At 58.8% G+C, this 26,549-nt stretch overlaps 3 protein-coding genes across 4 annotated transcripts; 2 read left to right on the forward strand and 1 right to left on the reverse strand.

Annotated features, from left to right (window-relative positions):
- Window positions 1-877: 877 nt before the first annotated feature.
- Window positions 878-6,435, forward strand: BORCS7 (BLOC-1 related complex subunit 7). Its single transcript, XM_078592904.1, has 5 exons — window positions 878-1,220; window positions 1,901-1,963; window positions 4,482-4,525; window positions 4,765-4,785; window positions 5,369-6,435. Exons 1-5 carry the CDS (start codon window positions 1,080-1,082, stop codon window positions 5,418-5,420), a joined length of 321 nt encoding a protein of 106 aa, XP_078449030.1. The 5' UTR covers window positions 878-1,079; the 3' UTR covers window positions 5,421-6,435.
- Window positions 6,436-10,097: 3,662 nt separating this feature from the next.
- On the reverse strand, window positions 10,098-14,818 carry LOC144717514 (vesicular integral-membrane protein VIP36-like). The gene is given in 9 exon segments (XM_078592903.1): window positions 10,098-10,609; window positions 11,033-11,149; window positions 11,492-11,606; window positions 12,103-12,264; window positions 13,481-13,563; window positions 14,016-14,133; window positions 14,287-14,307; window positions 14,309-14,406; window positions 14,605-14,818. Coding segments are annotated over 9 exon segments (984 nt in total). The 5' UTR covers window positions 14,717-14,818; the 3' UTR covers window positions 10,098-10,451.
- A 316-nt stretch (window positions 14,819-15,134) lies between these two features.
- AS3MT (arsenite methyltransferase) lies at window positions 15,135-24,716 on the forward strand. 2 transcript variants are annotated; one of them, XM_078592900.1, is made up of 11 exons: window positions 15,135-15,211; window positions 18,209-18,275; window positions 19,647-19,774; window positions 20,415-20,565; window positions 21,165-21,301; window positions 21,699-21,768; window positions 22,300-22,381; window positions 22,498-22,626; window positions 23,015-23,160; window positions 23,918-24,034; window positions 24,349-24,716. In XM_078592900.1, the coding sequence occupies exons 1-11, from the start codon at window positions 15,150-15,152 to the stop codon at window positions 24,451-24,453; spliced, it is 1,194 nt and encodes a 397-aa protein (XP_078449026.1). In that variant the 5' UTR covers window positions 15,135-15,149; the 3' UTR covers window positions 24,454-24,716. The 2 variants fall into 2 exon arrangements, with proteins under 2 accessions (XP_078449026.1, XP_078449028.1); XM_078592902.1 differs by having other exon boundaries at window positions 15,140-15,211; window positions 18,184-18,275.
- Window positions 24,717-26,549: the final 1,833 nt, after the last annotated feature.

The following is a 26,549-nucleotide window of genomic DNA, read 5'->3' on the forward strand; positions in this document are numbered from 1 at the left end:
CTGCTTCTCTCTGCTCCAATCTGCTCCCCTCTGCTTCTCTCTGCTCCACTCTGCTCCCCTCTGCTCCCCTCTGCTTCTCTCTGCTCCCTTCTGCTCCCCTCTGCTCCCCTCTGCTTCTCTCTGCTCCCTTCTGCTCCCCTCTGCCCCCCTCTGCTCCCCTCTGCTCCCCTCTGCCCCCCTCTGCTCCCCTCTGCTCCCCTCTGCTCCCCTCTGCTCCCCTCTGCTCCTCTCTGCTCCCCTCTGCTCCCCTCTACTCCCCTCTGCTTCTCTTTGCTCCCCCCTGCTCCCATCTGCTTCTCTCTACTCCCCTCTACTCCTCTCTGCTCCCATCTGCTCCTCTCTGCTCCCCTCTGCTCCTCCCTGCTCTTTGCCACAGTGCGTGTTTCCCATCCATACTTCGCCGATTACTACAACAACAAACTCCACACATCAATGACCAAAACCCTTGTACCGGTTTCGACCTTCAATGCCTCATCAGCAGTGCCAGACTTTACTGGCGGGTGTGTTTGTTTTTAGTTAAATGCACACAGACTCAGAATAACAATTCGTACACCCAGAGCTGCTTGTTGTGTGTAGCTTGTTGTTGTTGTTGTGTAGTTTGTTGTTGTTGTGTAGTTTGTTGTCCTTTCCTCACACCTCCGATTAACACGGTTGACTACGTACGGTGCGAAAGAAGTTCAACGTACACACAGAGCACACGGGATATTCGCGTGTTGGAGTTGTTGAGAATGGTCGATGACTAAACAACTAAGTCGGACTAAACTCTCGGTGAGAAACGACAGAAAAAGGGGGAGGGGCGGCGGGCGGGGGGGCGGCGGGGGGTGGGGGGGCGGCGGGGGGGACTCCTCTGGCGAGGCAGTTTGACGCGGTCCCCGCCCGTGGCTGACGGCGCAAATGGCCGCGGTCCCCGCGGTGTAGGCGAAGGAAGAGTGAGAGAGGAAGGGGGAAGAAGAGGAGGAGGACGAGGAGGACGAGTGGGAGGAGAGGGGGAGTGGGGCGAGGAGAGGAGTGGGAGGAGGACGAGTGGGAGGAGAGGGGGAGTGGGGCGAGGAGAAGAGGGGGAGGAGGAGGAGGGGGGGATGGCGAGTGCGGCTCCCGCTCCGGGTCCCGGCCCGTTCGGCGTCACGGCCAAGTCGCTGCTGGGCGAGAAGGTCGCGTCCGGCACCGCGGACCTCGTCTCCCTCTCGCGGCAGATCCTCAAGGGGTCCCGCAGCGCCGAGGTGACGGGGACACGGCACGGGGGGACAACCTGGGGAGACCCGGCACGGGGACACGGGGAGACACGGCACGGGGGGACAGGGAGAGACGGGACACATGTTCCTGTTGACATAGTCGGTGACCGTCATTGTACTGCAGTGGGATAGCGCGTCGCGTGAGTGGTGTTTGTGTTGTGTGTGCAGTATAACCTGTGTGGTGTTGTATTGTGTGGTGTGTATGTGATGTGTGGTGTGTGATGTGATGTGTGGTATGTGATGTGATGTGTGGTGTTGTATTGTGTGGTGTGTGTGATGTGTGGTGTGTAAGCAGTGTGGTGTGTGATGTGTGGTGTTGTATTGTGTGATGTGTTAGTGTGGTGTGTAACCAGTGTGATGTGTGGTGTGTGTGATGTGTGGTGTTGTATTGTGTGGTGTGTGTGATGTGTGGTGTGTAAGCAGTGTGATGTGTGGTGTTGTATTGTGTGATGTGTGAGTGTGGTGTGTAACAAGTGTGGTGTGTGTGGTGTGTGATGTGTGGTGTTGTATTGTGTGGTGTGTGTGATGTGTGGTGTGTAAGCAGTGTGATGTGTGGTGTTGTATTGTGTGATGTGTGAGTGTGGTGTGTAACAAGTGTGGTGTGTGTGGTGTGTGATGTGTGGTGTTGTATTGTGTGTGTGATGTGATGTGTGGTGTGTCGTGTGTAGCTCCTGGGTCAGGCAGCACGCAACATGGCCGCCCAAGAGGATGCCCTCCTGAGATCTGAAGATGTGAGTCCGTGTTGCCCTCATCACTGTCCCGCCACAACCACTCACCCCGCCACAACCACTCACCCCGCCACAACCACTCACCCCGCCACAGCCACAACCACAACCACTCACCCCGCCACAACCACAACCACTCACCCCGCCACAACCACAACCACTCACCCCGCCACAGCCACAACCACTCACCCCGCCACAGCCACAACCACTCACCCCGCCACAACCACTCACCCCGCCACAACCACTCACCCCGCCACAACCACTCACCCCGCCACAACCACAACCACAACCACTCACCCCGCCACAACCACAACCACTCACCCCGCCACAACCACAACCACTCACCCCGCCACAACCACAACCACTCACCCCGCCACAACCACAACCACTCACCCCGCCACAACCACAACCACTCACCCCGCCACAACCACAACCACAACCACTCACCCCGCCACAACCACAACCACAACCACTCACCCCGCCACAACCACAACCACTCACCCCGCCACAACCACAACCACTCACCCCGCCACAACCACAACCACTCACCCCGCCACAACCACAACCACTCACCCCGCCACAACCACAACCACTCACCCCGCCACAACCACAACCACTCACCCCGCCACAACCACAACCACTCACCCCGCCACAACCACAACCACTCACCCCGCCACAACCACTCACCCCGCCACAACCACTCACCCCGCCACAACCACTCACCCCGCCACAACCACTCACCCCGCCACAACCACAACCACTCACCCCGCCACAACCACAACCACTCACCCCGCCACAACCACTCACCCCGCCACAACCACAACCACTCACCCCGCCACAACCACAACCACTCACCCCGCCACAACCACAACCACTCACCCCGCCACAACCACAACCACTCACCCCGCCACAACCACAACCACTCACCCCGCCACAACCACAACCACTCACCCCGCCACAACCACAACCACTCACCCCGCCACAACCACAACCACTCACCCCGCCACAACCACAACCACTCACCCCGCCACAACCACAACCACTCACCCCGCCACAACCACAACCACTCACCCCGCCACAACCACAACCACTCACCCCGCCACAACCACAACCACTCACCCCGCCACAACCACTCACCCCGCCACAACCACAACCACTCACCCCGCCACAACCACAACCACTCACCCCGCCACAACCACAACCACTCACCCCGCCACAACCACAACCACTCACCCCGCCACAACCACAACCACTCACCCCGCCACAACCACAACCACTCACCCCGCCACAACCACAACCACTCACCCCGCCACAACCACAACCACTCACCCCGCCACAACCACAACCACTCACCCCGCCACAACCACAACCACTCACCCCGCCACAACCACAACCACTCACCCCGCCACAACCACAACCACAACCACTCACCCCGCCACAACCACTCACCCCGCCACAACCACTCACCCCGCCACAACCACTCACCCCGCCACAACCACTCACCCCGCCACAACCACTCACCCCGCCACAACCACTCACCCCGCCACAACCACTCACCCCGCCACAACCACTCACCCCGCCACAACCACAACCACTCACCCCGCCACAACCACAACCACTCACCCCGCCACAACCACTCACCCCGCCACAACCACTCACCCCGCCACAACCACTCACCCCGCCACAACCACTCACCCCGCCACAACCACTCACGCCGCCACAACCACTCACCCCGCCACAACCACTCACCCCGCCACAACCACTCACTCGACCACGGCAACTCCACCCGGCCACAACTCAGTCGGCCAACTTCATTGGACGATGATCCAATTTCTAAATCGGCTCCGAGGTGGCCGAGTGTCTCAGGGGTCAGTGATGCTCAGCCGGCTGAGACGCTGGGTTCAAAGCCGGGTCGCAGACGCTGCCTGCGATTGAACCGGGTTCTCAAGTGTAGAGAGTCTCCGCTCTCAGGTGAGGCTATAATTCACAATTGATTTTCTGGTCAGGCCACGAAATGATCCGACCAAATATATTGCCTGGTAACCCTCCACCACCTGACGGAGCCAAACAAATTAAGCACTCGCGTTGAATGGGCCAATTACGATTGTTCCAGCTCGCTTACCGGGTGAGTCGGAGAACAGTTCTCACAACAAGTCAATGGCATTCATGACATCACAGGGGCAAACCAATCGATTTAAACGCGACCTTTTACAAATTAATGCCAGTCGAGTAGCCATCCGAAAAGTCCACGCCGACGAGTGGAGATGCGGGCCGCGGGTCCCTGCAGCGCGCGTGGAGGTGAGGCGGTGTTTGTGGGGTGGTGTTTGTGGGGCGGGGGCCGCACACGCGACCTCGCGTCCGCTGCCCTTGGGCTGTCGACGGCCGCCGAGAGAAACCTTGGCGTCGATATTGACGAGCGGAGAGCTTCCACCTGCCACGTGGAGGTGGTGATGGTGGTGACGACGGTGACGATGTCGGTGAGAGTGCACTCTCCGTGAGCACGACTCGTGTGTGTGTTTTACAGAACATGAAAAAGATGCAGATAATAACGTCGCATCTCCAATACCAGTACGTGCGTGCGTGTGCTCGTGTCCTTGATTACATGTGCGTGTTTACGCGCGTATACGTGATTGTACGTCGCTTACCAACGCTGGCACTGTGACGCATACACGTGCACTGCTCGTGATGAGCAGCATCGCTAACATTGAGTCTCGTGTGTGTGTGTGCGTGTGTGTGTGCGCGTGTGTACGCGCGTGTGTGTGTACGCGCGTGTGTGTGTACGTGCGTGTGTGTGCGCGTGTCCACAGGCAGGAGTCCATACAGAAAAAGTGAGTAGCGTCAGCCGTCCGTGCAGACACAAACGTCAGGGTGACAATTGCCCGCGTAGCCTACACAGGCCGTGAGCGAGCAGCACCTCTTAAGGGCGCACAAGGGGGTGGTGTATAACGCACCACGCCCGGCCACCTTTGTCTCTCCAGTGCTGATGTTTATACACACCATTCCAGGTACTCATTTCAAGTTGAGTCGACCCCGGGAAGGCCCCTGACGTGTTCAGGTATCACTGACCACGGATGTTAGACGTGGCTGGGATTAGAACTCAGTCTTAGGGTTTGTAATGCGGTGTGCTAACCACTGCCCACCGCTCCTGTGTACACGCACATGCACATTCACAAAACCACAGGGATTCATTTGAGGCTGAGTTGACCTTGGCGTGCACACACGGTAGTGGTGATGTGGCCCGGTGGAAGTGCATTCACCACTTGTTGCAGAAGTTCACTGGTCGAATCCAGCGGCCGCCCTGATTCATACTGCGGAGCAATAATAAATAATAAGTACCACTCACCCACGCTCCAACTCACTCGCCGTGATGTCCCGTCTCTCCCCCCACCATCCCCCAACCCCCCACCCCAGCGTTGAGATCTCCTCAAACGTCCTCGATCAACTCAACCACCTGCTCAAGTAGCGGCCGCCCCCCCTCCACCCAGACCACGGAACTATTCACCCTTCAGCGATTCCACGAATTGCCGGATTGGGGGCCGACAGGTTCCATTCTAAGAATTTATTAATTTCGTTTGGCTTCTCGAGTCCGTGTGACCGTCGGTGTCATCCATACCCTCTCTCTTGCACGGTCTCTCTCGTCCGCGCGGAATGTTTGTATCGTTGGTTTCGTTATAGCGACCTAAGAGAGGCGTTAAAATTATAGTTTCCTTAATTGTTTGTAAATACAGGCGTCGCCTCGCTGAGACAAACCGCTCATGGGCCTGGGAGAGAGTTCGAGTCTCACGACGATGTCAACTGGAATTGAAGACGCACGGGAGCACGAAGGCGTCATCGCCACGCATCCGTGTCAACTTGTACGTGCAAAGCATACGTGTAAAACTGTACATGCATATGCCACCCGGTCACATGCAAAGTCAAAACAGGTGCATGTACAGTACAACTATGCTGTACACTGTAAAAAAAACAAGCAATTGTACATTTGGTGGTGCGCACGATCGTTCCACGCGAGGTCGGCTCTCACTCGCCTCCCAAGTCTCATTTTACAGAAAAACGCGACGCAACTAACGGAGTGGAATCTCTGGTGGTCGTGTGCGGAAACCTGCGCGGGCTCGTGCGGCACGAGTGTCGAACTTTATTTGTGACTTTGAGCCCAGAGTCCCGAAGAGTGCCGTAGGGATGAGTGTTGCGCTCGTTTACCCTCGTGACATTTTTTGAGGAGGGTCCTGCCAAGTCTTTGCAGGAAGGGGGCAATCATTGCCACGTACATTCCCATCGAGAAATTTCCGGTTTAATTATTCAAACGTGGTGAATGTGATCCGTGACGTCGGCACACAACGGCCTGCTCTTGGGAATGACGCCATGGGATCTTTGACGTGCACTGTTGAGCGGACGAAGTCGTTTTGGCTGCGTGACCGTTGGAACAAAAATGTAGCTGCTCGGCTCAATGGGCCTCACAAAAAATAAACGGAATCTACAGACGCGTTGTATTTGCATGGTTTATACGCCCGCAGTATTAATCAGGGCGGGCGCTGCATTTGAACCGCGAACCTCTGCAACGAGCGGCCAACGCGCTACAGCGAGGCCCCGGTGTGACCCCCGTACGTTGCCTCGTGTCTCTGGGGGCTGTGGCCATCGTGGTTCGTACCAACCGGCTGCTCCGAGCCGCTTGTGATGCCAGCCTCCAGGTTCGTCCACAAGGACCGTGATCCTCTCGGGCGTTCGTCAGCAACTGTCACCGGCAACTTGTTTACCGTGACTTGGTATGGCCGTGGTAGAGTGACGGCGTGGAGTCTGCCCAGGGCCCACAGAGTTTATCGAAAAGATAAACTGTGATTGGTCAAGAGTATACACATCCTTGTGCAGTCATGTGATTTATGCGAGGGACAGCAGCTATGGGATTAGTTTTACAATGCAGAATATTTCGGCAGCCTTTGCCAGTGATACGAATTGTCGGTAATAACTGCCCTAAACTTTTCCGAACCAGATGGGTGACTTGGCGGGAGATTTCACCGCTCGCACTCAAGTCGCGAGTTCAAACCCTGATAGGTAGGGAGTTGGCTCAGCCCATTATCCCTTCCTCCGGGGTCATTCAAATGACTACCAGTGGGGGAAGTCAACAGTGGTTACCCTATGGGGATACTCGCCCCTGGCATAGGAATGTGGATCATTTACCACTGGCTCTGCAGGGCTCTAAACAGGAGCAGAGCGCCGATGCCGCAATGCTCATTGACTCTGCTGCTCTTGAGCTGCTCTGCTCAAAGGACCGGAACAACAGTGGATGAGGAGCCAGCGTTGAGCGTCACTCCTCGTCCGTCCTTGGAGACACCGCCAGCGCTGGCGGCACGGCGAGGCCTTGGCTCCGTGGGCCCAAGGAGACGCCTGGCAGCTCAATGTCAACGCCGGCACGGTTGTTTACGCTGCCCGGGCGGGTTGGCGCACGCGACAGCGCTGCGTGTCGCGCGGGGCCGATGATGAATCCAAGCAGAGGAGATGGTGTATGGCACGGGGTACGTTTATTGAACTTTGAGAAAAACCGGAGCTGTGTAAACAGATCTCAAACGACACCCAGAGATGGGTTACGTCCACCGGTGCGCCCGCGTACCTACCCAACCATATACGGACCTGTCCACCCACCTACCCACTCTATCTACCTACTAGGTATATATAAATAGAATGCATATTTGATTGACATCGATTCTTGCAATCGTGATTCGTGCATCGGGGCGTGCGTGCGAGAGCAGGCGAGTCGATGCATGTACAACGAAGGTGATCAGACTCCACAAGCGCGATTATTGTCATTGTGAAAAAGATTATCCATTAAAATCAAATCAATTACTTACACACCCACCTTATCACCTCTGTACCCACACGAGCCAAGCTACCCCTCCCACCTACCATCCACCGACCTACCTTACCCACCTACCTACATTCAACACCTACCCATCCCCCTCTCCGACTCACCCACACAACTGGGCCACCCACCCCTACCATACTCATCCACAGCACTAGGCTACCCCCCCCTACCATACTCACCCACCCCCTACCCTATTCACCCACACGACTAGGCTACCCACCCCCCTACCCTACTCTCAAAATTTCCAGGCTATCCACCCACTTGCCCGTATATCAGATTTGTACCAAAAATAGAATGTGACCGCTGCGTTTAGATTTTTTGTTGCATTTCAAAACCGCCGCTCTCGTCGGCCTAGGACCCTCGCTCGCAGCGGCCCTCGGGGTGAGGCCACACGACCCTCTGACACCCCACGACCCTCTGACGCCCCTTCCTCGGCCGGGGCCCGAAGCTCCGTTCGCAGATCACGACGACCCAGGTCGCAGGTCGCGACGACCCAGGTCGCACCGGCCCCGCGCCAGCCGCACCACCGAGCCCGAGCGTGAGGAGCGGTGGCGGCGCAGGGAGCGCGGTCGCGGCATCGTGGAATTTTTGCGACAACGCGGAGTTAAGGCACATTGCGCTCCCCACTGGGGGCCGCAGCCGATTCGAAAAGTTCACATCCGTGAGGGTGGGGTGGGGGGAGTTCAGTGCATTTGCGAATATTCACAGCAGTGGCAGCGAAGGCGACGACACAGCAGCAGCGCGTCCTTCCGCGCGCGCGACTCGGGGACGGTTCCACCTGACAGAGGGGTTGGCTCCCCCACCCCCGCCCCACCGCTGTGACCGCGGCCACCCAAGGGTTCCAGGAATCTCCGGGGCAGGGTGCCCCGTCGTGGAGCCCCCTTGTGCGACGTCCAGGGTGGAGCGGCCCCCTCTGCTGCCCCCTCCCCTGCTGGTGGCTTTGCCCGCGGCTACGAGTCCCGTGCCACCTACCCCAGTCAGGCGGCGAGCCAGGAAATATTCGGTGAGATAGGAATCCCCCGGCTGAGAAATTAAACGGGCGGCTCGTGAGGAGGGGGCTCGTGAGGAGGGGGCTCGTGAGGAGGGGGCTCGTGAGGAGGGAGCACGGGGCGATACGAACGGCACGAGCTGCCGCGTTGAGGTGGCGCCCCCGACCGCCAGCAAGACACCTCCCCACCCCACCACCTTTGACCTCGCATGGGCTTCACCGTTGGGTTTGTCATTGGAAACGGTGCGAGCGGATTTGACAAGTCATGAAGGTGGTGCAGCATCGCGTGTGTAAAGATTTCGGACGTATCCAGACCACTGGCTCAGAAGAGCTGAACTTGTATGGCCATTGTCGTTTTGGAAGCGCCAGCCCAGAGAGTTGAGAGAACGTGGCCGTGCCGTGGTCTGAACAAAGTCGACGGTGTCTGGACACGCAAAGCAGCGCACCTCCATGTGCCGTTAAATCTGTTTCCGGCTGCATCGATTGTTCTGTTGTGATGGGGTTTCCCATCATTTTACAGATCTGAAAATAGACAGCGTCCGTGTTGTAGATGTGAACTCTGCAAAAACGTCAGCTCTGGGTGGGATGCGTGGACGGGCGGCCACCGAGACAGGCATGTGGGTGGTCTCCGGTGGTGGGATGCTGTTCTGGCAGACCTATGGGTTCGTGTGCGAGTCTACAGTCTCTGTGTGAGTGTATAGGCCTCGATGTAAATCTCTGGGTCGCTATACCAGTCTATGGGTCTGTCTCTGAGAGTCGAACAGCAGATAGTGGTGGACATGGTCTGGTCAGAACTTGGAGGTCGCAGTTTGCCATGCAGCAGCAGCTGCGGGATCTGGCAGAGCACGGCACGGTGGGTGCACAGCGCACGATGCGACCACTCCACGTTAAAACGACAAAACAAGAGGGGGGCCCAATGATTGACACGCAGACGCAGTCATAAGACTCTTTTCACGTCCACTTCAAGCTCCTCACCCCGACCATCGTGGCTTCCTAACCCTCCTCACCGCTCATTCGACAATATTTGTCCTCTGTGGAAACTTTTAAAGAAGCGAAAATAAATCAGTTCAACTGCCCCACCAGCTAAGGCCTAAAAATTCCGGAGATAATGACGGAAGAGATTAAGCTTACTGCGGCATCACACCTCCCACAACAACCCACCTCACAGCTCCTCACAACACTCCCCCACTCACCATCGCCCCCTCCCTCCACTCAATCGCACACTCGGCCAATCAGACGCAGCCAAAGTCATGGACCACTACGCTCTATCCCTCCCCCCCAAGCCATATCCCTAAACCAGAACCCCAATCCAGATCACCAAACCAAATCTCTAATCCAGATCCTCAAATCAATGCAGTTCCCCAAACCATATCTTGGAAGCCAGATCCCATATCCAGATCCCCAATTCAATGCAATTACTCACACCAGATCTCTAATCCAGATCCTCAACCAGACCTCTAAAACCAGACCCGGAATCCAGATCCCCAATCCAAATCAATGCGAATCCAGAAACCAAAGCCCACACCAGATCTCGGAGCCCTGCCCGGCGGTCTGGGGCAGTCGGCAGCATCGCCTCCTCGCTTCCGAGCAAGTCACCGAGCTGCCCTCCCCCCGCCCTACGCCGACCCCAAGCTGACCCCCGACCCCCGGGGTCAGTAGAAGCGCTTGCGGCTCTGCTCCTGCCGCTTCTGCAGGACGATGACAGCGACGACGGCACAGATGACGATGCCGATGAGTCCGAAGAAGACGAGGAGGAACACCTTGATTCCGCTTAGCGGCTCGTTCCGGTAGCTGGGCTCGTCGGAGAGACCTGACGTGCACGCACAAAGACCTCTCATGTAGCCTTTTAACACTCTTAGGGTAAGTGCAGTTAGCAAGCACCTATGAAAGCCGGCACAGCGCACGAGGGGGTGGGTGGCCAACACACACCGCACCAAGTACTCATTTGAGGCTGGGTCGACCAAGTGAGGACCCAGCACCAGTTCAGATATTTGTCACCAATGTTGAGCGGGAATTAAACTCGGAACACTGCACCACCACCATCCGTGTCCACACACGTGTATACATGTATGCACGTACACACCACTGTACAATCGGAAACATATACACACGCACACACGTAATCCCCATCTAGTCTTTAACAGACTTTGTGTGCGTGTGTGTAAACAAAGACACAATCACGAGCCTCGTCCTCCCCTCCGCTACCCATCCCCACCGAGCCCCCCCTCCTCACGGGCATGGTGGGGGAACTCGGCACTCGGCTCCACGGAGCTCCAGTCGAACTGCATCTCCTCGAGGGTGTGCTCCACACTCAACTCGTACACCTTCATCGACATGATGTCGTGGTTATCTGCGCGCGCACACACACACGCCGATGCACAGGTAAGCGGGCAGGTGAGCGACCAGGTGAGCAAGCTGGTGATCAGGCAGGTGAATGAGATGGTAAGCAAGGTGGTGAGGAAGCAGGCAAGCAAGCATAAAGGTGAGGGAGGTGAGTAAGCTTATCGAGTGAGCAAGATGATGAGCGATCAGTTTGGCGAGCTCAGGGGTGAGCCAGTGAGTGAGAACACAAGTGAGCGAGGCGGTGAGAAAGTGATTGTGTGCACAGGTGAATGAACCACTGATCGAGGGCGTGACCACAAGGATTAGTGAGTCGTGAGCGCACGAGTGAGCGGTGACGCGTGGAACTCACCTGAGAGGTCTCCGGTGGCGGAGGAGGCGCCGAAGTAATAGCCGGTGGGGAGGCGGACGCCTGGCACGTCCACACAGTCGCGCCACTCGCCCTTATCGTCCACGTCGACCTTAATCTGAGTGAGCGACAAGGGGAGAGGGAATCGGGGTTAGAGGCACCGCCCAAACCTCGGCCAGCCGTGTAACGATTCGCCCGATCCCCCCCATCCCACCCCAATCATGTCATTTCACAGGGGACGCGATTGCATTCACGGGACGATTCTCTGTCTCTCGTGTGTACCGTGTATGTGCGTGCGTGTATCACGCGTGTATCGTGCGTGTGTGTACCGTGCGTGTGTGCTTCCGTGTATGGCGGCGCAGTGGTAAGCACCACCGTGCTACAAACCCGGCGACCCGAGTTCGATTCCCGCTCGGGACCAATGATATCAGTGGCAGCAAATATTTGGACCAGTCCTGGGCCATACCCGAGGTCAACTCAGCCTTAAGTACTTGGTGCCGTGTATAAACATCAGCACATTGAGGAGACAAAGGTGGCAGCACGTTAAAGGCTATACGAGGGATCTTTGTGATGTGTGCGTGCGTGTGTGTAGCGTGTGTGTAGCGTGTGTGTACCGTGAGTCGCTGGGCGGAGTAGCGCACGGAGAGGAAGGTGTCGTGGTTGACATTGCGCAGCGCGGCAGCGCACCCCGCCACCTCCGTGCTGCTGCCGTCCTTCTCGTGCTCGTAGCGCAAGGAGCCGTTATTCACCATCACCGAGATGTAGGGGAACACGCGCTGCCACGGGCACACACACACGGGGACACACAACCGAGATTGCCCGTGTAGCCCACACGCGCCACTACAAACCAGAATGAGAACTTACAGACCAATATACTGTGAGTCTCATTTGCAAGAGTGATCTGGGCCATTTGTCAGCAAAAGGGGGCAATGATTGCTATGTTTAGTCTCAATTGAGTAAAAAAAGGGTTGTGGGCCAAGTGCTGTTAGCGAGCAACTATTAAGACCAGCACGGCGAAAATGGTCTTGGGTGGCCAGCACCACACCCGGCTGCCTTTGTCTCCCCAATGCTGATGCTAGCATACCGCACGAGCCACTCATTTAAGGCCGAATCGACCTAGGGGAGGCCCAGGATGGGTTCAAATATTCAAAACGGATGACGACCTTGAGCGCAAATCCAACTGTTTGCCCGCGTCCGTCGCGCAGTGCGCAAATCACTGCACAAGAGCTCCCCATCGGGTATACGTACGCACGGTGCAAATGCACACACACAAACTATGATTAAATGCAGTCTTGAGTGTTGAACTGGTATTAGTGTTGTTATTATTACGCAGCTAAGAATAACTGGGACTTTTATGTCGGCAGCTGCCTCCTCACTCACCAAGAGGACGATCCCGGGGAAACCAAGAATGCACACACGCACATGCGCACACACACGCAGATACTCACCGCCGGATAAAGGTTTCGCTCACCAAATCATCAAGCCACCAACCAAGAGCATCACCCGCACACCCAGTTATACCGTCGGCGCTCCGTTAGCGCAAGCAGCTCACGCGGCACGCTCGCGCAGGGGCGGTTAGGCAAGCCGAATGTTTCGTTACAAGAAAAACCAAAGGGGAAATTGACACCTTCCAGGGCTGAGGATGTTTCACCAAACCAAGCAGCAGGCAGGGAAAGGTGGTGCCAAACGGAGAGGGGGAGAGCGTAGACGAGAGTCGCAGCGGGGAGTGGCGGGGGGGCACTTACTGTGTCGTCCTTAAGGTTGTTGGCGTAGGTGTCAATAAAAATGCCTAACCCGCGAAAGAAATCTCGGCTGCCGAACACGCTGCCTGCGGTGGGGTAGGGGGCAGAGGGGTCGAGGGGGGTTCGTGGGGGGGGGGATGCGGAGGGTGTGGGGGGAGGGGTGGGGGGAGGGGTGTGGAGAGGAGACGGGGCAACACGGACAGGAGCACGGTGAGACGGGGGGAGGGAAGGGCACGAGGACACCACTCACTTCGTGCTTCTTCCCCTCGTTATAGTACGTGTCCAAGAAAATCCCCAGCCCTCGGAAGTTCTCTTTGTTTCCAAACACGGGTCCTGTGGGAAGCGCGGTCAGGTGGGAGATGGGTGAAGTGGTGGGCGGTGGGTTTTGTGGACGATGGGCGATGAGATGTCAGAAGGGTGATAGGTGGGTGGTGGGGTTTGGAGGGTGATGGTGTGGAACAGGGATCAGGAAGGGCGATCAGGAAGGGGGATCAGGAAGGGGGATCAGAAAGGGGGATCAGGTGATGCTTGACATTTGTGGGGGGGGGGGCATGGGTGAGGAGTGGCGTGTGGAGAAGGTGGAGGTTTCGCGTTCGGGATGGATGATGTGATTGGGGGGGGGGGAATCACAGAGACCGGTGGGTGATGCAGCGTGGAGGACACCGCACACATCAGGTTGCTGAGGCTGTAAACAACAATAGCAGCAATGACGGCAACACCACCAAATACTGGCGCGGCTGGCGACGGCGTTGAAACGCCCGGTGCGCAACGGGCACGGCACGTACCCAGCTGCATGCGGTCCATCGCGTACCACAGCGCCAGGCCGTCCCCATGCAGGTTCTTCTTGCCGTGCCCGTGCACCTTGAACTGCACGTGCAGCTCCCAGTCCAGCAGGTAGCACGGCTGGGGGTCGGGCGCGGCCACAGAGGACGGGGAAGCACAGGGGTCATAGGTTAGAGGGGTAGTGTGATTGCCATGGGCCCTGGTGTAAAGAACGAGATAGCTGGGTGGGTGCAGCTGGTGCAGCTGGGTGCAGCTGTGTGCCGGGTGCCGCACCACGCGGTTCCACAGCGCGCCCCTGCTTGCTCTGCTGGTCGGGCGTGAGCCGCACGTACTGGCTGGTCACCATCGTGCTCCCGGCCATGTCCCACAGGGCCATGCTGCCCGAGCCAGCACCTACATGAAGAGCATCAACATCACCATGACCGGCACCATCATCAACATCACGTCTCGCAGAGCCATGCTGCCTTCGTTAGCACCGACATCAACAGAATCATCAAGAGCACCATCAACATGTTGAAGGAGACCCGCGTGGGGTCGTCAAGGGGACCCGTGTGGAGTCGTCAAGGGGACCCGCGTGGGGTCGGCACGCACCCTGGTAGGGCTTGACGATGCTGTGTTCCCGCTTGTAGTGCTCCCCCAGTTCGCCAGGGTCACCGGCGCACGGGCGGAGCAGCAGCAGCAGCAGCACGAGAGAGGGGCCCATGGCGAGACGCGGTGCAGGCTGCAGGGAGCTCGGGGTTCAAGTCGTGGGGGTCCCTGCCGCCAACTTCGCAGGGCCGCCTCGGAGAGGGAGGGGACTGGGACTTGGGGGGGGGACGCGGGGAGACGCGGAGGGGCGCGAGGAGACGCGGGGAGAGTCGGGCTCCCTGCTCCGCCTTCCTCCCCACGGGGGACCCCTTGATCAGACCGGACCGCGTTCTCGCGCTGCCAACGCGGCCATCTTACGTGGGGGTGCGCGCCGCTTCGACTCCTCTACGGGATGACGTCACGAAGACGTCACGGGTAACGTCACGCGCCGCTCCCGGGCACACGACACTGAACCAACATGGCGGCCGTAGAGCCCACCTTGTGACGTCGAGGCCACTGGTCGTCGCTGAGGATCGCGATTGGGCCACGTACGTGACCACGTGCCCGTGATGAGCCAATCACCAGCGCCCGAGTGTGAGGCGTTCGTAATTGGCATCGATCCCGACCGCAGGTAATGAAAGCGACGGGGGAGAGGGGGGGACAGGGGGAGGGGGGGACAGGGGGAGGGGGGGACAGGGGGAGGGGAGGGGGGGACAGGGGGAGGGGGGACAGGGGGGGAGGGGGACAGGGGGAGGGGAGGGGGGACAGGGAAGGGAGGGGGGACAGGGAGGGGAGGGGGGACAGGAGGGGGGGGACAGGGGGAGGAGGGGGGGACAGGGAGGAGGGGAGGGGGGGACAGGGAGAGGGGGGGGGGACAGAGGGGGAGAGGAGGGGACAGGGAGAGGGGGGGACAGGGGGCGGGGGGGGGGGGACAGGGGGAGGGTTTTGCCTCTCCTGTCTCCCGCCACAGGAATGTGGAATGGACACACCAACACAGTCGAATGAGCGCGCAGCACCTATTAAGGCTGACACGACGCAGGAGGAGGGTGGTGTGGGTGGGAAGCACCATCCTTCCCGTCCGCCTTTGTCTCCCCAGTGCCGAAGTTGTACACACCGCACCAGATTACTCATTTAAGGCTGAGTCGCCATAGGGCAGACCCAGGCCGTGCGTGTTCGGGCACCACTCGCCACTGACGTTGGCTGTGGTCGGGAATCGAACTCGGCTTTCAAGCATGGTACACACAAGCATGGCACACACAAGCATGGCACACACAAGCATTGCACACACAAGCATGGCACACACAAGCATGGCACACACAAGCATGGCACACACGCCGGCGTTCGGGCGGTGGTGGTGGTGGCCGTGTGCGTGGCTGCAGCAGCGAGAGTTGGTGGGTCGCGCACGGACGTTGCGAACCTCCCTTCTCTCCGTGGGCGAGGGTGACGAGCCGTGCCCTGGCTCGTCAGCACAGGGCAGCACAGCAATAACGTGTCGTGAATCACTTCGGATACACTCGTAGTCGGAGGCACTCTCGTTTATTCCAGCTATCGCAGGCGATAACTGTACACTTGGTCAGGACAGCTGGCACACTGCCTGACCAACAACGCCGAGGAGGTGAGGACGAGCACGAGGCACGACGGGTTCCATTCCACACGACAACCCCGACCCACAGTCGGGACCTCCCTTTTATACCCCAGCGTGGCCTGGCTCCGCCTACGGCCACGCCCACTTCTGGAACCTACCAGAAGGTTCTGGGCTCCACCCCACGTGTCCCCTCCGTCACCTTTTCCCGACATCCCTTCCTCCCTCTCTGCCAGCAACCAGCAGCACCACCACGCGCCCTAGTGACCCACTCTATGTCACTACAAATGTATGGGATAGAGTGTTACCCCCTCGCATGCGTGAGTTGTCTCCCGCATGTAAACACTCATTAATTGGTCGCTAACACCTTCGTATATAGAGGACCGCAGAGCTTGGGAAGTTGGTGCTACTGCTGCTGCCTTCTCTCCTGGCACGTGTGAGTCGCCCTCTCTCTGTCCCTGCGCGAGTGGAGTTTTACTACTTTGACAGACAAAGATCTAAGTGCTGTTCCCGAGTACCCATTAAGATCGGCACGGCACACGAGCGGCTGGGTGGCCAACACCACGCCCGGTCGCCTTTGTCTCCCCAGTGCTATTGCTGTGTTATCCAAACAGTGGCAGGTGGTTGAGGGACACAGGACACAGGCCACCATATCCCGGGACCTTGTTGGGCTTTGTGGCCCTGGGTTAGTGCAGGCGAGGACAGGCGAGTCTCGGGCTGGAAGTTTACAACCCGGGTAGAGTCCAGCGGGATGGACCGCTCTGGCAAGGGCCGCCCGGACCGGTCTGGCGCTCAACAGTGTAATAAACGACTGGGGCACGATGTCTGTCCCAGTGTCCTTTATTATTCGGTTCGTGCTGTACACCCACACGGCTGTCTTGACTCGGTAGCTTCTCCTCGGTGCTGACTCCAATGTCGGCCCGATTCACAACAGCAGCTCCGCTGCTGTTTCTCTCACACAGCCCCCCTTGGCTGTACTCGCTGCTGCTCTTCTCCCTCTGCAGCTCTCACAGCTTCTTGCTCTCTCTCTCTCTCTCCCCGCAGCTCCTCCTGGCAGCCACACCGCTGCCTCTAACACACAGCCTTCCTGGCTGTACTCTCCTCTCTCTTCGTCGCTCCTGCGACTCTCTCTGCAGCCACACCGCTGCCTCTAACACACAGCCTTCCTGGCTGTACTCTGGGGTCGGCCCCCGCTCGCCGGCGGTGCCTCCCTCCTCTCGTTCGCCCTCGTGGCCTCACCCTTTTCCATTCACCACCGGACTAACTTCCCCTTCCGGTTTCCCCGCTTAAAGCCCCGAACCTTCCCCCCACGTCACATGACTCCACCCCCCGTGACGTCACCTCCGGAAGGTCGCTTACGCCCGCATTACACCAGCAACGCCACTGGGGCCCCACGCGAGGTGATGCGAGCTCCGTGCGGCGGCTTGCGAGCTCCGTGCTGCGGATTGTGAGCTCCGTGCTGCGGATTGTGAGCTCCGTGCTGCGGATTGTGAGCTCCGTGCTGCGGATTGTGAGCTCCGTGCTGCGGATTGTGAGCTCCGTGCTGCGGATTGTGAGCTCCGTGTTGCGGCTTGCGAGCTCCGTGCTGCGGATTGCGAGCTCCGTGCTGCGGATTGTGAGCTCCGTGCTGCGGATTGTGAGCTCCGTGCTGCGGATTGTGAGCTCCGTGCTGCGGATTGTGAGCTCCGTGCTGCGGATTGTGAGCTCCGTGCTGCGGCTTGCGAGCTCCGTGCTGCGGATTGTGAGCTCCGTGCTGCGGATTGTGAGCTCCGTGCTGCGTGTGTTGCGAGTTGGCGCTGTGTGTGCGACTCGTGTTTTGTTGTTCGGTGTGAATGTCGTGTGTGGTGTGAGAGTTGTACACGAGGAGCTGCGCTGATAGTCGCGCGCGCGAGAGTTACGGTTGTGGTTGGAATGTGGCAACTGGGGTGACCTTGTCAGGGTCAGAATTGTGAAACGCGACACCACTTCGCAGGACGTAGTTATCACCCCGAGCTCTCTCTCCCACTCTCCCCCCCACTCAGCTTCACCGCCGCGTCCCCTGTGCAGGAGCTCGCGCGATATGGCGACACCCAGCGAGGCGTCCCCGCTGGGAGATGTTCACGAGGACGTGAAGGTGAGAGGCAGCCTCCTCCTCCTCTACCACCCCTCACCTACCCACACAGTCACCTACCCACCCGCTCACCTACCCACACAGTCACCTACCCACCCGCTCACCTACCCACACAGTCAGCTACTTACCTGCACGCCTACCCATTCACTTACCTACTCAGTCGCTCACCCGTCCGCCTTTCCACCCGCTCACCTACCCACCTGTTCACCTGCCAACTCGCTCGTGCTTAACCATCTGCTCACATAGCTACCGGTCACCCATTCACCCCCTCGCCAATGTATCAACCCACTTGCCTACTCACTCACCTACCCACCAACTAATCTACCCACCCGCATTTAACTACACACCTGCACACCCACCTGCTCACCCACCGGCTCGCCTACTCACCCACTCAGCTGCCCACCTGCTCACCCACCGGCTCGCCTACTCACCCACTCAGCTGCCCACCTGCTCACCCACTCAGCTACCCACCTGCTGCTAACCTGGGGCCTGAGTGTACCGACCGACTCAATTACGGGAGGAACAATTGGACCTTTCAATCGCAGAATTTTCTGTTTCCGAGGGGTGAATAATCAATGGATCGTTACTTTACAAGTTTATATTTGTTATTCTGTGCATGTTTTGTCTTGTAATCTGTCTCACTGTTTCTACATGCCTCCACGTGTCTCTGTCTCTATCTCTGTCTCTCTGTATATCTCCATATCAATCTGTCTCCATATCTTACTGTGTCTCTCCACATGTCTCCACGTGTCTCCGCGTGTCTCACCACTCCTATGGGGAGTGGCTGTGTCTGCCCGTGTCTCCGCGTGTCTCACGACTACTATGGGGAGTGGCTGTGTCCCCGCGTGTCTCACCACTACTATGGGGAGTGGCTGTGTCTCACTGTGTCCCCGCGTGTCCCAGCACTACTATGAGGAGTGGCTGTTAGGGGTCGGCACGGTTTGGCTCAAACCACCAAACCGCGGTTTGAACCGAACCAAATCGGTTTGGTTTGGCTCTGTTTGAACTGGTTCGGTTTGGTTTGGGGCTACGAAAACCGACTCGGTTTGGCTCGGACAGGGTGGAACCGGCTCAAACTAGTTTGGTGCAAGCCAACTTAAGAGGTTTGGTTTAGCTTAGTTTGGTTTGGTTTTGGTTTGGTTTGGTTCAGTCGTCGCTGGTTTGGTTTGGATTGCTCAATTTGAAACCAGTTTGAGTCGGTTCAAACCGTGCCGACCCCTAGTGGCTGTGTCTCTACGTGTCTCCGCGTGTCTCACCACTACTATGAGGAGTGGCTGTGTCTCCACGTGTCTCCGCGTGTCTCACGACTACTATGGGGAGTGGCTGTGTCTCACTGTATCTCACTGTGTCCCCGCGTGTCCCCGCGTGTCCCAGCACTACTACGGCAAGCGGCTGCAGAGCCAGGGCGACCTGCAGACGAAGGCGTGCGTGACGCCGGCCACGCCGCTGCCGCCCGCCGTGCGTGCCGCCCTGGCCAACGTCCACGACGAGGTCGTGTCCCGGTCAGCATCGCAAGCAGCAGCAGTGTCCAGCTGGAGTTTGATTTGTGTAACCAGGGGAGATGAGATCAAATACTGCAATGAAGCAAACAAATTAAATAACAAAAATAGCTGCGTCATCACACGAAAACTCGAAAATATATTACATAAAATTCCCTGTCTCGCGAGTCGGCTCAGGCAGACGACTTTGAAACTCACACCGTGGGTAGACAGACGACTTTGAAACTGACACAGTGGGTAGACAGACGAGGGCGAGATGAGCGGGGAAAGGGAAGAGAAACCGGAACAGAAGTCCCCAAGACGGACAAAGAGGAGGGCAAGGCTCAAGATGAGGAGCAGAGAGTAAGGAGGAGGAGGAGCGCCTGGAAGCAAGGGGAGGGAGAAGGAGATGGGATGACCGGGCCAAGATGTTGGGGGGGAGAGGGGCAGGGCAGGTAAGAGAATGGAGGAGGAACGAGCATTGGTGAGCTGCAGGGGGCGGCGGGGAGAGTGGAGGGGTTCAGAGCGGGAGTGGCCACACGGAAGTCACGTGATTGACAGGAGGCTTGAGCTGGTTTAGATAAGCCTCGTGTGAAGCAGCAGTTGTTGTTGTTGGTGACGTGTTGTTGTTGTTGTTGGTGACGTGTTGTTGTTGTTGTTGAAGCTACTATGGCTGTGGCCTGGTGGTGCCTGAGGAGCTGTCCGGCTGCCGGGTGCTGGACCTGGGAAGCGGCAGCGGCAGGGATTGCTTCGCGCTGAGTCAGCTGGTCGGGGAGGATGGTCACGTGACTGGCATCGACATGACCCCCGAGCAGGTTCACCATTCGGCCACGTGACCCCCCTCCCCAACCCCCGATCTTCCCCGACAACTCTCCAGCGATTCCTTAGAATTTTGAATAATCGTTCGATTTGTAATGCCGTTGGCTTCAATGCCTCGGCAACGCAAAGCGCCTTTGGTCGCATCTCATCCTAAACATTCGAAGGGCGTCCCCAGTGGCTGCTGTCCCTGTGCGGCACAAGGTGACTTAGCGCCCGGCCTGCAAGCGGACATTAGTCTGCTGCCAGCAGGGTGGGGTGCACTATTTTCTGCGGTCGCAATTGAGTGATTTGCAGGGTAACTTTTCAGATTTGTCCATTTTAGAATGGCGTCATGTGATCTTTAACATCCACTTTACACGAAGCAGACGGCGTGTAGTATTTGCACGGTTAATACGCACGGCGGTATTAACCAGGGTAGGCCTGCTAGATTCGAACCGCAAACCTTTGCAACGAGCAGCATACGCGCTACTGCTGGGCCACGTCACCGCCCCCTCCCGCCCCTCCCAAGCACCGTGCCGGCCTTAATAGGCCCTCGCTGACAGCGCTCACTCCAGCAGCCTGTTGGTGGCGATGTGGGGGATCTTTGTATTTGTAGTTGGAGGTGGCGCGGCGCTACGTGGAGTACCACACCAAGCTGTTTGGCTTCTCTCGGCCCAACGTGGAGTTCCTGGAGGGGTACATCGAGCGCCTCGGGGACGTGGGGCTGCAGGACCAGTCCTACGACGTCATCGTGTGAGCCTCCCACAAATACGAAGGTCCCCCGTGTAGCCTTCAACAGACTGTGTGGGCAAGTGCTGTTAGCGGGCACCCTATCGAGGCCGGAACAAGCTGGTAGGGTGGGCAGAACCACGACTGACCGCTTTTGTCTCCCCAATGGTGAAAAAAAGTATTAGATTAATATTGAGTTGACCTCGGGAGGCCCAGGACCAGTACAGGATATTAATCACCAATGTTGGCTGTGAGCGCAGTGCACTAACCACTGCACCACTGCTCCCCAATACTCGTGTACATACATTTACAGCACCCCCTCGTGTGCCGTGCTGGCCTTAATAGGTGCTCCCGAACAACACTTGCCCCAATAGCATGTTGAGGCTATACGGGGGATTTTTGTCTTTGCTGCCCGTGCTAGATCGAACTGCGTTGTGAACCTGGCTCCAGACAAGGGCCCAGTGCTGCGCGAAGCCTTCCGGGTTCTCAAGGTATGATCGCTCACGCTTGCCCACTCACTCACCCGACCACTCACCCACCCACCCAGTCACTCACACTAACTCACTCCACTTACAACTTTGATAAGAGTGCTGTTTGTTGCTGGCTGTTTATGTTTTGAGCTTTTGTGCCGGCATTCAGCAACTTAGGTTGGTGATATGACCTTTGCAGGGGTTTGCGGTTCTAATCTAGCAGGCGGCCCTGGCATCACTGCAGCTGTTCTAACCTCATGGCACTCGGACTGTGCGCCGTCTGGCGAGCGGTGAACGTCAAGGGCCCCGTGGTGTGACGCGAAGAGGAGTCAGCCACCGTGTGCCGGCGTCACGGGCTCCAAATTTGAATAATCACACCGTGGATTTACTCCGTCACCCCCGCCTGTGGAATCTTAGCAGAGCCCTCGTGAGAAAATAATTTACCCAGACCTTCCTGGGTAAATAAGCAGAATAATAAAGAAATAATAAACCATTTGTTACAAAACTGACGTAAATACTTTGGCGGTGTCACCCTGGGGCGTGCGTGGCCAGGACGGCGGGGAGCTCTACTTCAGCGACATCTACGCTGACCGCACGCTGACCGAGGACGTCCGCAGGGACAAGGATCTGTGGGGTGAGACGTCGGCCGAAACCCGGACGATGGCACGGACACGGGGACAGGCCGAAGCGCTGACATGCACCACCCCCTCGTGCGCCGCGCCGGCCTTCACGGCGCGTGCTTGCGTGCAGGTGAGTGTCTGGGCGGCGCTCTCTACTGGTGCGACCTCCTGACCTTGGCGGCCGCCGCCGGGTTCCTGCGTCCACGGCTCGTGAGCGCCACCCTCACCGAGGTGTCCCCCGACCTGCAGGCGAACATGGGTGAGCGTCCCACCCCCACCCGACACCCCCACCCGGCACCCCCTCTCGGTACCCCCCTCTCGGTACCCCCCTCTCGGTACCCCCTCCCGGAACTTGAGCGGATCGGTGGGCAGCTCACACGCAGCAAGATGGCACAGTGAGGCGCACAGGTCGTGCCTCTGCCAGTCATTCCCGTCTGTCAGCCCACGGCACCTGGGTCTCTCCCGTGACCTCCTGCCAGCAGCGAGAGCCATCCACACTTCACGTGACCTCAAAGTGCACCTGGTCTGGCACAAGCGCCATGGTTATATTACCACCACTTAGTGACAAATGACGACTGTTGTTTGTTGTTATTGTTGTTGTTGTGCCCCGCCTGCCACCACGCGCACCACGCTGCGTGTGGTTGCAGGCGGGGCGCGGTTCGTCTCGGCGACCTACCGACTGTTCCGCGTGCCGCCGGGCGCGGTGGCGGCCGGGGGGGCGGAGGTCGTGTACAACGGCGGCATCGAGGGCAGCCTGCACGAGTTCACCTTCGACGCCCACTCCACATTCCCCGTGAGTCCTCCCCCTCCTCCCGCCCTCTTCTCCCACCACCTCCCCTTCCTAAATTCTTGCCTCTTTCCTCCCTCCCCACCCCCCTCGCGTCCCCTCCCTGCTCCCACCCTGTCCCACCCCCCTCGCGTCCCCTCCCTGCTCCCACCCTGTCCCACCCCCCTCGCGTCCCCCTCCCTGCTCCCACCCTGTCCCACCCCCCTCGCGTCTCCTCCCTGCTCCCACCCTGTCCCACCCCCCCTCACGTCCCCTCCCTGCTCCCACCCTGTCCCACCCCCCTCGCGTCCCCTCCCTGCTCCCACCCTGTCCCACCCTCCTCGCGTCCCCTCCCTGCTCCCACCCTGTCCCACCCCCCTGGCGTCCCCTCCCTGCTCCCACCCTGTCCCACCCCCCTCGCGTCCCCTCCCTGCTCCCACCCTGCCCCACCCCCCTCGCGTCCCCTCCCTGCTCCCACCCTGTCCCACCCCCTGCCGCGGCTCCCATCGTGTTTATCCGGCGCAGTTCCCCGCGCGCCATCGGCGGGAAATGAGATGGCACCGGTGGCACCGACGCCCGTGATGGCGGTGGTTGATTTTGGGTGATGGTGGGTGATGGTGGATCGTAGTTGATGGTGGTGATGGTGGATCGTAGTTGATGGTAGTTGATGGTGCTTGATGGTGGGTGATGGTGGTTGATGGTGGATCGTGGTTGATGGTGGTTGATGGTGCTTGATGGTGGTTGATGGTGGTTGATGGTGGATCGTGGTTGATTGTCGTTTGAGGGCGGGCGGCCCGTGACGGTGGACGCTGAGCTGGCCGCCATCCTGCGCTCGTCGCGCTTCGCCGACGCGTTCATGATCCGCCCGGCGACGAAGCAGCAGGGAGGAGACCTCGCGCAGGTGCTCGCTCGTCACTCACTCGTCACTCGCTTGCTCGCTCGTCGCTCGCCTCGTCACTCGCTCATCACTCGCTCATCACTCGCTCGTCACTCGCTCATCACTCGCTCGTCGCTCGCTCGTCACTCGCTCGTCGCTCGCTCGTCACTCGCTCATCACTCATCACTCGCTCGCTCGTCACTCGCTCATTGCTCGTCACCTCGCTCGTCACTCGCTCATCACTCGTCACTCGCTCATCGCTCGCTCGTCACTCACTCGCCTTTGTGTACCCACCCCCCCCACCACCACCCCCCTCTCCTGTCGCCGTGTCTCTGCAGGAGGAGAGCGTGGACCCCTTCGCTCTGCTCCAGCGAGAGGGAGCAAAGGGGGCGGCTGTGCAGGGCTGCTGTGCGGGGGGAGGGGGGGCCAGGAGCTGCTGCTGAGCGGCCCGGCCCCCGGCTCTGGGCCCCCACGAGCCCCGAGCCCCCGCGTGCATCCCCACGTGGTCCCCTGGGGGCCGCTCGTCACCATTACGCTCTGCTGATGGTGGTCGCGGCCCCAGCGGGGTTCACAGACGAGCCGCATGCACGCAGCAGCAGTCTCTCCCCTTGAGGGTTTGCAGCAGCAGTGACAGCGTTAACTCAACGTTATGTCAACCACGACTGCAAATAACGCACTGCAATATTAATAAAAAACTAAAAAATAATGCGAATGATTCACTCGATTCTTATCGGCCAATCCAAAGAACTTACCGCAATTGAAGGTAAAATTACTGCGTTTTAGTGAAAAGAAATGGGAGAAACTGCGACACTTCCACATAACTGCTTCACCTGCTCAGCCACCCTCTCACCCGCTCACTCACCGGCTCATCCACCTATCCCCTCATCCACTCACTGACTCACCCATGCACTCACCCACTCACTCACCCACCCATCCACTTGCCCACTCACTCGCCCACCCATCCACTCACCCGCTCACTCACCCACCCATTTACTTACCCGGTCACTCGCCCACCCATCCACTTTCCCGCTCACTCACCCACCTATCCACTCACCCACTCACTTACCCACCCATCCACTCACCCGCTCACTCACCCACTCATCCACTTACCCGCTCACCTACCCATCCACTCACCCGCTCACTCGCCCAACGATCCACTTACCCACTCACTCACCTACCCATCCACTTACCCACTCACTCGCCCACCCATTCACTCACCCACCCATCCACTCACCCGCTTACTCACTCACCCATCCACTTACCCGCTCACTTACCCACCCATCCAGTTACCCGCTCACTCGCCCACCCATACACTCACCCCTTGACTCACTCACCCATCCACTCACCCGTTGACTCACCCACCCATCCACTTACCCGCTCACTCACCCACCCATCCACTTACCCGCTCACTCGCCCACCCATCCACTCACCCCTTGACTCACTCACCCATCTGCTCACCTGTTGACTCACCCACCCATACACTTACCCGCTCACTCACCCACCCATCCACTTACCCGCTCACTCGCCCACCCATCCACTCACCCCTTGACTCACTCACTCATCCACTCACCCGTTGACTCACCCACCCATACACTTACCCGCTCACTCACCCACCCATCCACTTACCTGCTCACTCGCCCACCCATCCACTCACCCCTTGACTCACTCACCCATCCACTCACCCGTTGACTCACCCACCCATACACTCACTTGCTCACTCACCCATACGTTATGAGCCAGGCAAACACAGTTACGCTGCGACGCAATTACTGTTACTCTGCGCACGCGTGAGCGGCTGTGTTTGTCGTTTAGTCGTAAATATTGTTGCAGAGCAACGTGACCCCCCCCCCCCCACCAGCGGCCGAGTGGATCCTTCCACTGCGCCGCTCGTGGCTTACCCAGCGCGACCAGGAGCCGGGAGGCTGGGCGAGTCCACGTGCGTGTGTTGTTAGAGGAGGGGGTTGGGGGGGGGGTCGTGGACGTGACAGGCCACAGGTGGAGTCTGTGTGCCCGTGGATGTGGCGGTGAAGTGGACACAGCCGTAAATTAAGCAACAAGCGAGCAAACTCGAGCGATCCGGGTTTCATTTCCGACTCGCGCGGCGGCAGACGACGGCCCCCTCGCCCCGCACCCGGCACAGAGGGATCCCCCTTGACCCCCTTCGCCAAAGGGGGGCGCTTTCACAGGGGTCCGCTGCGGTGGACGCGGGTTGCTGCTCGTCCCTTGCTGCTGCCCCCCCCCCCCCCCCCCACATCTCTGGACTCGTCTTCCCGACGTCCCTCGAGTCGTCCGCGTCTCCCCACATCTCCTCGTCCCCCCCCCCCCCCATGTCACTCTCCCCCTGCTCCCCGCTCTCTCCTCGCAGCGTCTCCCCTCGTCTCAACTCCTCCCACCGTGTCTCCGTGTCTCCACCTCGTCTCCCCAACCTTTCGAATCCTCTCCCCTACCTCGTATCGCAACTCATCATCGCATCTCCACCACCTCGTCTCCCCCCCCCCGCATCTCTCCCTCATCTCCACACCTCCCACCTCCTCGTCGC

Source organism: Lampetra planeri, chromosome 4, assembly GCF_965212315.1.
Source record: "Lampetra planeri chromosome 4, kcLamPlan1.2.h2, whole genome shotgun sequence".
NCBI lineage: Eukaryota > Metazoa > Chordata > Hyperoartia > Petromyzontiformes > Petromyzontidae > Lampetra > Lampetra planeri.

Coding starts and splice junctions, on each gene's coding strand:
- BORCS7 (XM_078592904.1), top strand. CDS start 1,080: ATGGCGAGTGCGGCTCCCGCTCCGGGTCCCGGCCCGTTCGGCGTCACG. Junction 4,526..4,764: donor ACGTCGCATCTCCAATACCA/GTACGTGCGTGC, acceptor GCGTGTCCACAG/GCAGGAGTCCATACAGAAAA. Junction 4,786..5,368: donor CAGGAGTCCATACAGAAAAA/GTGAGTAGCGTC, acceptor CCCCCACCCCAG/CGTTGAGATCTCCTCAAACG.
- AS3MT (XM_078592900.1), top strand. CDS start 15,150: ATGAGCCAATCACCAGCGCCCGAGTGTGAGGCGTTCGTAATTGGCATC. Junction 15,212..18,208: donor GGCATCGATCCCGACCGCAG/GTAATGAAAGCG, acceptor TCCCCTGTGCAG/GAGCTCGCGCGATATGGCGA. Junction 22,382..22,497: donor CAGGGACAAGGATCTGTGGG/GTGAGACGTCGG, acceptor GCTTGCGTGCAG/GTGAGTGTCTGGGCGGCGCT.